An 11,491-nucleotide genomic window follows, 5' to 3' on the forward strand; every position below is an offset into this window, starting at 1 on the left:
ATACATGAATTTGACTCAACACAAATGGCCCCTGCAAATGAGAAGGAATGTGCTGATCCCTGGAGAAGGGGAAAATGCATCTCTTTAAAATCACAGCTTAAAAAACTGCTTTTCTTACTGTTGTAGAGAGACAGTCACGCAAGTGATCATTCCGTTCTTCAACTGAGCCAGGCAAAGGCAGGGGGTCCTTTGCATTTCTAATTGCTGACTGACTCTCTACAACAGTAAGAAAAGCTGTTTTTAAACCACAATTGTAAAGGGATGCACTTTTTAATTTTTAAAAAATTGCTTTTATTTAACACATTTTAAGGTATAAGCAGGGAGTTCCAGAATCAAATCCCTGTGAATGTCGAGACACTTTCTTATTAGGAGCAATGGAGTGGCAAGAAACCTGGAAGTGGGCCTTTAAATCTATATTTCCACTGTTTTTTTATCCACAGATTTTTTTTTATCCTCTAGGGCAGTGGTATTCAAACTGGGACATGATGATGCCCCAGCCTGAGGGCCCTGGCCTCTGTCCCCTTAAGGGCAGAAGGGGGGAAGGCAAAAGTGAAAGTGGAGCAATTGTGCTCCACTTCCGCAAAACTGGAAGTAGAGTGTGATTGTTCCACTTTCATTTTCTGCATGCTGGGGAGCCCTGCAGACGGGAAGACTGCTGCAGGGACTGGCGAGTACATCCCAATCCCTGCAGCCCCGTTAGCGACGCAATTCTGGGGATCGCGTTGCTGCCTCCCTCCCCTCCCCCTGCAAGGACTTACTGCAGCTTTCAAACTCCCAGAGAGTTTCAAAACCGCAGCACTAGGGGTTCAGGAACAGAACCCTAGAGAATAGCGAGACATAACCTGTATTTGTTATCAATTAAAATGTTTGCCTTTCCTCCAGGGACCAAAGGGCAGTATACAAGGTCTCTTGGAGAAGCAGTGTAAGCCATCCAGTGAGTTTCATAGATGCATGGAGATTTAACATTTTCCCCTGTTCCACTGGACTTATAACTGCCCTAGCTGTTTCACTGTGCTGGTTCATTTTCTTCCCTGCAGCATTTAGCCATGTGGCTCTACCTGGCCACCCTGCTGGGGCTTTACTTCCTTCGCCGATGGTACCGGGAGAGGCAGATTGTGGAGAACCTGACCGAGAAATACGTCTTCATCACTGGCTGCGACTCTGGCTTTGGGAACCTGCTGGCCAGGCAACTAGATGCCCAGGGTCTGAGGGTCCTAGCAGCTTGCCTGACCCAGAAAGGGGCAGAGCAGCTGGAGAAGGCCACGTCGGAGCAGCTGAGAACCACCATCCTGGATATCACCAGCACAGAGAGTGTTGAGGCAGCGACCGAGTGGGTGAAAGGATGTGTGGGGAGCAAAGGTGACTGATTCTCTCTGCTTCTTTCATACTGCATCTAGGACCAGCCCCAAGACTGTTATACTTAAAATATTTCCTGGAGCATTTGGTGTTTTCAGCTGGCCACAATAAAACACTGTGGCCTGTTACTCTGCCTTTAATCTGAGAAATCAGGTTTTTTACAGCCTATTGCCTATTAATGCCTGCCAATAAAGCCACTTTGAAAGGCACACTCAGGGCCAAAGTATATATTTCATGATAGCCAATCTTCAAGCACTTTGTACCCGCAGCATTACTAACCTTGTGCTGGGGACAGTGGAGCACTCTTGCCAAGAAGCTTAGATGGGGAATTGGAAGGACAAGAAAGACAAAGGGTGATTAGTCCTGCTTCCGCCTTAAGAGAGACCCATCTAAGGTAAAACAACTGGGTTGGTAAAAGATCAGAGGGAATCAGCATTCAGCAGAAAACGGTTCTCTTAATAGAAGAGACAGAGAGCCTCCTTCAAAAGAACACAGTTTTATTCCAAGAGGGAGACATTAAACAATTTATAAAGAATACAGTTCGCATGATCCTGGCAGGTTGCGTTCACCAGAGGGATTAGTAATGGGCAGCCCAATCCTGAATTGCCCGGCACGCGGGGCTGCTGTGACACAAAATGGCTGCCACGGCATCCTGAGCATGCTGGGCAGCCGGCAGCGGCTCCTTGGGAGAAGGGGACATTTGTCCCCTTCCCCTGGGTAAGAGAAGCAGCCCTGCAATAGGGCTTCTTGCCTCTGCATCAGCTGTTTAGCCAGCACAGAGTCAAGACACCTCATGTGAGGCCTGAAATAGGGCTCTGGATCGTCCCACCTCTGCCACCCTGCTCCCTTCCCTGCCACACCTTCTCCCCACCGTCCCCCCACCCCAGAACACCTCCCCCCCACACCCCGAATCACCTCTCTGCTGCCCAGCACTAAGGGTGAGCACTGGGTGGTAAATTGCTGACTTCCTAAATCCTCTCCCCAGAATTGACATTGGAAGAGAGGCTATCATTAACAACCCAGCATAACCAAAAGGAAGCAATAGAAAGTAGGATCTGCAAACATGAAATGTAATTGCGGTTGACAGAGCTGAGACGTGACTGATTATCATAGATAGGTCTTGGTCATGAAAAAGGGCATTGGTGCCTAATACAGCACTACACTAAGTGCTATGTGGCACCCCTGCTTTTATTCTGCTTTCAATTAGTTAAAGAAAAGCAATACCTCAGTAGTGCTAAAGGTGTCTTGTGTGGAAACGACCCATACATCAGCCAGTCAGTGTTCAGCCTGGCACCTAGTCCCCCTTGATTTCCTCATCTTCAGTACTCCCCCCCCCCATGTCTGCAGAAGAAGGTGATTAGGGCTGAAAAATTATGTCAAAGTATGATAGATTAAGTCCTAAGTAAGCTCTGTAGGTGAAATGGTATGACTTCATTGTTTCACTGGTGTGAAAATTAAGGTGGACATGTGGATAAGAAGAATATGTGGACCACCACAAATTGAAAGCAGCCAGTTCTTATGAAAGTCCTAAACATGTGCATTCTCTCCATCCACAGGGCTCTGGGGCTTGGTGAACAATGCGGGCATAGGTGTTCCAATGGCTCCCAATGAATGGCTGGCCAAAGATGACTTTGCAAAGGTGATCAATGTCAACCTGCTTGGGCTGATTGATGTCACGCTACACATGCTGCCCCTGGTGAAAAAAGCCAGAGGGAGGGTGGTCAACGTGACCAGTGCATTGGGAAGACTGGCATGCATGGGAGGAGGTTACTGCCCATCCAAGTTTGGCGCAGAAGCCTTTTCTGATAGTATAAGGTAAAATATCGGCTCTTTAGCTTTGTCTTTTGCTAGCTAAATGGCATGGCTGGGTTCTTTTCTTGGTTATGTTATTTCTTCAGTTAAATTTGAAATAACCAAATACAGAGAAATAGATATCCAAGCCTGCACTGAAGAAAAAAAAAAATGCTGGGAAAGATTGCTGATGCTGGAGATGGCACCAAAAACTTCCAATGCTAAAGCAAGTGTTTGCACAGCTTGAGATCAAGTGTCTGACCCAGGCTTCACTCACAGCTGTGCTCACATCTGCATCAGGAGATTGGGGAACAAATGGTATAACTAAGCTCTTCAGAATACAGGGCTTCCTATTTTGTCTGGGAAGCTTCATCCTTCTTAGACAAACAGTTTTTATAAAAATATATTTAAAAGCATGTTTGTATTAAATAGTTTAGGTAATGACATAATCCTTTATACCAGTGTTTCTCAGATGGTGGGTTGGGACTCACTAGTGGGTCGCAAGCCAGTTTCATTCTTTGGCTCGCAACCATTCATTCCCCATTCATTTCAATGTTTATTTTATTTTTACTATATTAGACTTGTTGCTACCATGTTGTATGACTGCATTTGGGGAAATGTTACAGATCTTTACATTTAACAGGCTACTGTGCATATGCTTTTAACAATGATAGGCTTATTCCCGGGTAAATATGGGCAGGATTGCAGACTTTGGGGTGTTTGGGGAATTTTTTTTCCAAACAGATCAGCAACTGCTTATGGGAGAGGGTTAGGAGGGTTTAGTTCTAAATAACTAAAGTTCAGCAGTTCGGTATTTATTTTAAACAAATTAAAAGTTTACAATAAGTATAAGTTAAAAAATTAATTGATTGATTTGATTTGATATGGGGGTTTTTTAAAAAAAGTTTCCTACTTGATGATGTTACTTTTGGCCACAACATCACTTCTGGTGCATTCCAACAGATCGTCATTCTTAAAAGTGGGTCCCAATGCTAAAACGTTTGAGAATCACTGCTTTATACAATACAATATGCTGTGACTGTACGCATTAACATTACACTTTTTCAAAAAAACTGCCTCAGAAACTTTTCAAAAATACCTACAGAATAATGTGAAAGAGTAAAACCAAAGAAACAAACCAAAACATCAAGCCCAAGGCACGAAGACTAGGAACTTAATTCTGAAATAGGTTGATGTTCCTTCTGCATCCTTAATTAATAAGTGATGCATGGTAACTTCTAATTAAATCAAACACTTTTCACATTTTCATGAGGCAATTCCAATATACCAGACAGGAATTCCCTTATCCCTGACAGTCACTCTGTCCTTTTCCAAGCATTTTTAGTAGGTAATGTAATCTTATACATAAACCATACTTCTTTTCTCCACTCAGTTTTGTTCCCAGCTTTTCTGCTGCCTGGACCATGGCATCAAATGCCACCACCACCACCCCCCCACCTGACCTGGAAATAATTGCAAGATGTGATGACATTGTCGCAATTACATCTGGTATGCTCTGAGTGGTTGCACAGCTCTTGGAGCAGCCATGCACTTTTTTCCAAAAGCAAAACAAGTGGGTGGCCACACAATCCAACCCATCCTCTCCGGTCATCAGACGGGGCCTTTCTAACTGTGCCGCCACTAGCGGAGGTGAGGGGGATGGCGGCAAGAAAGAGGGCCTTCTCTGTGGTGGCTCCCCATCTGTGGAACTCCCTCCCCCTGGAATTGAGAACAGCTCCCTCTTTAGAGTCCTTTCGGCCGGGGCTTAAGACCTTTTTATTTAGGGAGGCCTTTTACACTGACACCAGGGGGCATGGCGCTTTTTGAATGTATTTTAATTTGGGATTCAGGTTTTTATTGTGTTTTATTGTTTTGAATATCATAGATAGATAGACAGATAGATAGATAGATAGATATAATGTATATATATAATGTGTATATATATATATATATGATATATATAAAATGTTTTTGATATGTTTTTAATTGTGAGCCACCTTGAATGTCCTTCATTGGATAGAAAGGCGGAATATAAATTTCTAAAATAAAAACAAATAAGTAAATAATAGAGCAGCAGCAACGGCTCCAAGTTCTTCTGCTTTTTCCCCTCTCTTTTTCACTGTGGTTGCAGGGGAGGGGGGCGGATCCAAAGCGGCTTGCGTTAGGAGAAGACACAGGCGGGCAGCAGGCGCCTGATCAAATGAATTTCAGAACATTGCAACACCTCTTTCTTGGCAGGGATGGTGGTGCCTCATCAGGCAAGCACAGGAGGTCAAAGGCAAGCGGCCACATCCCTTTCAGATGTTGGAGGAAAGTTTCTGCTCCCAATGGAAGGCAATGCAACAATGGCTCATGTCCCTTCCTGGAGCCTCAACATTCCATTGGCTGCCTGGCTAACTTCTGCTGAGCAAGGGCAATCACTGCATGGGCAGTGGATGGTGGAGGCATTCCCCCCCCCAGTGTGCCGCCCGGGGGCACTGCTCCCCCACTCCCAGGTACACTAGTGTCTCTGCTCTTCCACTGTTGGCGTAGATGGCTGTTTCCAGCTTTGAGCCAAGAGCAGTCTAGCAGCAATTAAAATATTACTTATTGTAATTTGTTTTACATTGCATGTGGAAGAGTATTAACTCAGCAGCAACAGATTGAACCTAATTTTCAGTGCACATTTGTTGACTCTTTGATACAAGCAGTATTTTGTTTCTAATACTTGGCTATTTCTGGATATTACCACCATATGCTTCTAAGGCTGCAATCCTAAATGCGCCCTGGGCAGGCACAAGTCCCTTGCACCGGCCCAGAAGGGTCGTAAACATGCCATAAAACACTTTTGCGCCTCCTTGTGTATTGGCTGGGCTGGCGCAGGGATGCGCGCTGGCCCATGGAGGCTGCATTCAGCCTCCACTCCAGTGCAGAGAGGTAAGATTGCATTGGCCGAGCTTAGCTGACACAGGGGTCTGGGGAGGAGGTGGGAGGGAGGTGTTCTGGGGCAGCTCCAAGCTGTTCCGTTCTCCTCGGACCTGCGTCACCTCCTGAGGTGGCACAGGTCTGAGGAGACCCATTGGGGCTGTGGTGGCTTATCCAGGGGTAAGGTGAAGAGTTTCCCTTTTTTGATATTTGAGTGTTAATAAATGAAGACATCCAATATAAACTGAATTTTTAAAACCACTTGAAACTTCTTTTTTTCTGCAAAGTATCACCCAAGTTATGTATGCTCACTGGTTTGTAGCATTAGGAATGAGATCAGGAGGGTCTTTCCATTCATAGGGGAAGACAATCTCTGCATTAGAACTTTCTGACACATGATGTAAATCATTATTATTGATCAGTAGAAGGTGATGTTCCTTGATCTCTTTGGTTCCAATTCAGGCGAGATCTTCGTCCCTTTGGGGTCCAAGTCAGCATTATTGAGCCTGGTGGTTTCTCGACTCCGATTCTAAAAAAGGTAGAAGAGGATTTCCAGAATCTGTGGAGCAGAGTGCCTTCTGATACCAAAGAATCCTATGGGCAGCAATACTTAAAGAACAGTGAGTTTCTGAGAGAGAGAGAATGATGGATGGGCAAAGTCCAAAAATGACCAGCCCTTCCATAGAAGTTTGGGTTCTAAAGCATTGTGATAGTTCCAAATACCTCCCCTTTGATTAGGACTTATGGGGGAGGTGTACAGAGTTTGTTGTGTCCCTTCCACTACCCCAAAATGTCACTTGTCTCCCATACTGTTGCGTATGTAACTTTTTCTTCATATTTTTTGCACACAGATTCCACGATAGTCGAAGGTCTTCTTCAAAGCGGAAGCAGCAACCTCTGCCTGGTCACTGACTGCATGGAACATGCCCTGAAGTCCCGATACCCTCGCACTCGCTACTCTCCAGGCTGGGATGCAAAGATGTTCTACATTCCTCTGTCTTATATGCCAGCTTCAGTGGCAGACTATGTGTTGACCCGCTCATACCCCTTACCAGCTCATGCAGAGTAGATTATTTTGTAAAACCAGCAACTTGGCTGCAATCCAAGACACACTTATCTGACAGTGAGTCCCACTGAACTCAGTGAAACTTACTTTTGAGTAGACGTGGATAGGATTGCTCTGTCAGTCATCCATACAAGCCCCAAAACAGTGGATACCTTATCATTGGTCCTGTTCTCTACTCTTATTGTTTGTTTTGTTCCAGGTTTTGGCTTATATGGTTGTTGTGTTGCTGTTATTGTAACAATGTTTAATTTTTCTCTTCAACATTTTTAAAGATGTTATATAAATTTTGTTTTTGCTACTTTTGGACACATTTTAAATCCTCTGGATGGAAAGGCAGAATTAAAATTCTTCTAAATAAAATAATAATCTTAGTTTCTGCTCTACTCATTCTATATTACAATTTAACATATCATACAATTTTAAAAAACACATTCTGGCCCATATAAACAACTTTCATACATGCACAAATTGTGCAAAATAGGTCCTGAGGCATCCTGTGTGGAACCCCTTTAAGGATCACTCAGAAGGTGATACGGGAGGCCAAGAGAGACTATGAGGAATGCGTGGCCAGCAACATTCAGGGGAATAATAAAAGCTTCTTCAAATATGTTAGAAGCAGGAAACCTGCCAGAGAAGCGGTTGGCCCTCTGGATGGTGAGGGAGGGAAAGGGGAGATAAAAGGAGACTTAGAGATGGCAGAGAAATTAAATCAGTTCTTTGCATCTGTCTTCACGGCAGAAGACCTCGGGCAGATACCGCTGACTGAACGGCCCCTCCTGACTAAGGAATTAAGGGCGCAATCCTAACCAGCATTTATGCCGGCATAGGAGCCCTGGGAGAGTCGCAAAAGTCCCGTAAAGCACGTTTGCGCCTCTGGGAGGAAGCTGCGTCGGCGCATCTGGATGCACGATGCATGGAGACCGGCAGAGGCCTCCGCAGTGGCTTCCTTCCTGCTGCTTGTGCCAGTGCACAAGCAGCAAAGTAGGCATGGGGGGGCGGGGAGGAGGTAGGAGGGGAACCCGGCAGTTTTGCCAGATTCCAACCCCCATCCCTGGGGACAACAGAGCGGCTTCAAGCTGCTCCGCTCTCTTCAGACTTGCGTCACCTCCACAGGTGGCACAGATCCAAGGAGACCCATTGGGGCGCACAGCCCTTACCCAGGGGTAAGGGGAAGAGCTTCCCCTTTCCTCTGGCTGAGCCACTGCAGCCAACAAACCTGCGTTGGATGCAGCTCAAGTCTCCTGGTTGCAGCCCTTAGCTGGATAGAGGTTAAAAGAGAAGACGTTTCAGACCTCATTGACAAAGATCAATAAGTCACCGGGCCCTGATGGCATCCACCCAAGAGTCATTAAGGAACTGAAGAATGAAGTTGACTCAAATATGGCACTTGTCCCTTAAAACAGCCACGGTGCTAGAGGATTGGAGGATAGCAAATGTCACACCAATCTTTAAAAGGGGAAGGAGAGGGGACCCAGGTAATTATAGGCCAGTCAGCCTAATGTCTGTTCCAGGTAAGATGGTGGAATGCCTCATCAAAGATAAAATCTTAAAACACACAGGCAGTTATGCCAGTATAGGTGGCCCTGGAGGGTCGCAAACGTGCTGTAAAGCATGTTTGCACCTCCTTAGGTGGGAGCTGCATCGGCGCATTCAGATGCGCCAACGTGCGGACGGAGCAGGAAGCCTTTGCTGTGGCTCCCAGACCCCCGCTTGTGTTGGCATGAGTGCACCGACATAAGCAGCAAAGGTAGGTGGGGGGCATGGGGAAGGGACGGGAGGGGGCGTTACTGGGCGGGGGGAGGGCGGGAGAGGGTGGGCCCAGGCCGGGTGTGTGGGGAGCCGGGGGTAGGGCTGGGACCCGGCAGTTATGCCAGATCCCAACCCCCGTCCCTGGGGCAAGTAGAGTGGCTTCAAGCCGCTCCGCTCTCCTCGCACTTGCGCCACCTCTGGAAGTGGCGCAGGTCCGAGGAGACCCATAGGGGTGCACAGCCCTTACCCACAAGTAAGGGGAAGAGCTTCCCCTTGCCCGTGGTTGAGCCGCTGCTCACTGCAATCCCACATTGGATGCAGCGCAAGCCCTCTGGCTTGCCTGCTCCAGTGCAGGTTAGGATTGCGCCCATAGACAAACAAGCCTTGCTGAGGGAGAATCAGCATGGATTCTGTAAGGCAGTAGTATTCAGACTGGGGGGTCGTGATGCCCCTGTCTGAGGGCCCTGGCCTCTGCCTCTTTAAGGGGCGGGGGCAGGGGGGAAGGCAGCGAAGTGATTCCCAGGATTGCATTGCTAAAGGGACTGCAGGGACTGGCATGTACTCATCAGTCCCTACAGCAGCCTTCCCAGGATATAGGGAGCCCTGCGCTAATACAGGGTATGCAAAGCTAGGATTATGGTGCAAAAGTGTTTAAAAGTTTTACATTATTAATTAAAACCTCATGTACAAATGCTTGGCAGTTTATCAGATGAAATCCACATTAGTGGAAATCCACAATGTTTTCTTTGGCCTCAGTCAAAAGTTCAAGCCAGCAAGCTGTAAAGTTTATGAGGGTGTAAAATAATTTCTGACTTATACCAATGAGTCAGATAAGGAAGCACCAGTATCAAAGTCTGCATGTCGAAAGTTCTTTCAAGTCCCTAAAAATAATAAGTTCTAGCAATTATAAAATACAAAAAAATAATTGTTTTCCAGCTATGTAGGAGTCTGATAAAACAACCCACAGATGAAGACTGCCTTGAGGCTCCAGTCTGTAGGGAGGAAACCAAGTATAAATTAGGTAGAGCCGTAGCAGATAATGGTACCAAGTGAAACCATATACAAGATAACAGGGTTTGATTTATACACCGAAGCTCAGGCGTAATGCCAGATGCTAATTAAAGTTTATTCTTGAAGAAAGAAAGAAAGTTCAAAATTAAATAATTAGTACTTGTTTTAAGAAGTTAAGGTTTGTTTTAAATCATATAACCAGTATAAGTAGGATAGGAAATTATATGTAGTAATTAACCAAAAGTGTTAAATTTTAAAGAAGTAAGGCAAAGTTAACAAAGGTGCAGGACACAATGAAACACGTTACCCAGCTTTGATGACATTAGTCCCTGGGTCAAATTGTACAATTTTTCATAATAAAAACCTTCAAACTTTTCACTCTGTGTGTTGCTGTAAGAGAGGGGCCTCTTTGCCTCGCAACAGCGCGAGCGTCTGCATAGCTCCCCAGCCGCTTTGAAGTGAAAGCAGAGTGATCGCTCTCCACTTCCAGTTTTGCAGGAAGGCTGCTGCAGGGACTGGTGAGTACAACCCAATCCCTGCAGCCCCCCTGAGTGGTGCGATCCTGGGGATTGTGTCACTGCCTCCCTCCCTCCTCTGCAAAAACTTAGTGGCTCTCAAATTCTCCCAGAGTTTGAGAATCACTGCTGTAAGGGTAAGTCTTGCCTCACGAACCTTATAGAATTCTTTGAAAAGGTCAACAGGCATGTGGATGCAGGAGAACCCGTGGCCATTATATATCTGGACTTTCAGAAGGCATTTGACACGGTCCCTCACCAAAGGCTGCTGAGAAAACTCCACAGTCAGGGAATTAGAGGGCAGGTCCTCTCATGGATTGAGAACTGGTTGGAGGCCAGGAAGCAGAGAGTGGGTGTCAATGGGCAATTTTCACAATGGAGAGAGGTGGAAAGTGGAGTCCCCCAGGGATCTGTCCTGGGACCAGTGCTCTTCAACCTCTTCATAAATGACCTGGAGACAGGGGTGAGCAGCGAGGTGGCCAAGTTTGCAGATGACACCAAACTTTTCCAAGTGGTGAAGACCAGAAGAGACTGTGAAGAGCTCCAGAAGGATCTCTCCAAACTGGGAGACTGGGCAGCAAAATGGCATATGTGTTTCAATGTAAGTAAGTGTAAAGTCATACACATTGGGGCAAAGAATCAAAACTTCACATATAGGCTGATGGGTTCTGAGCTGTCTGAGACAGACCAGGAGAGATCTTAGGGTGGTGGTGGACAGGTCGATGAAAGTGTCGACCCAATGTGTGGCAGCAGTGAAGAGGGCTAATTCCATGCTTGGGATCATTAGGAAAGGCATTGAGAATAAGACAGCTAATATTGTAATGCCATTATACAAATCAATGGTAAGTCCACACCTGGAGTATTGTGTCCAGTTCTGGTCACCGCATCTCTAAAAGGATATAGTGGAGATGAAAAAGGCGCAAAAGAGAGCAACCAAAATGATTACTGCGCTGGGGCACCTTCCCTATGAGGAAAGGCTATAATGTTTGGGCTTCTTCAGTCTAGAAAAGAGGCGCCTGAGGGGGGACATGATTGAGACATACAAAATCATGCAGGGGATGGACAGAGTAGATACACAGAGATGCTCTTTTCCCTCTCA

At 46.0% G+C, this 11,491-nt stretch overlaps 1 protein-coding gene across 1 annotated transcript; it reads left to right on the top strand.

Annotated features, from left to right (window-relative positions):
• Positions 1-1,046: 1,046 nt before the first annotated feature.
• On the top strand, positions 1,047-7,120 carry LOC136638800 (retinol dehydrogenase 7-like). Its single transcript, XM_066612829.1, has 4 exons — positions 1,047-1,359; positions 2,913-3,171; positions 6,514-6,671; positions 6,903-7,120. The coding sequence occupies exons 1-4, from the start codon at positions 1,047-1,049 to the stop codon at positions 7,118-7,120; spliced, it is 948 nt and encodes a 315-aa protein (XP_066468926.1).
• Positions 7,121-11,491: the final 4,371 nt, after the last annotated feature.

Source organism: Tiliqua scincoides, chromosome 2, assembly GCF_035046505.1.
Source record: "Tiliqua scincoides isolate rTilSci1 chromosome 2, rTilSci1.hap2, whole genome shotgun sequence".
Taxonomy (NCBI): Eukaryota; Metazoa; Chordata; class Lepidosauria; order Squamata; family Scincidae; genus Tiliqua; species Tiliqua scincoides.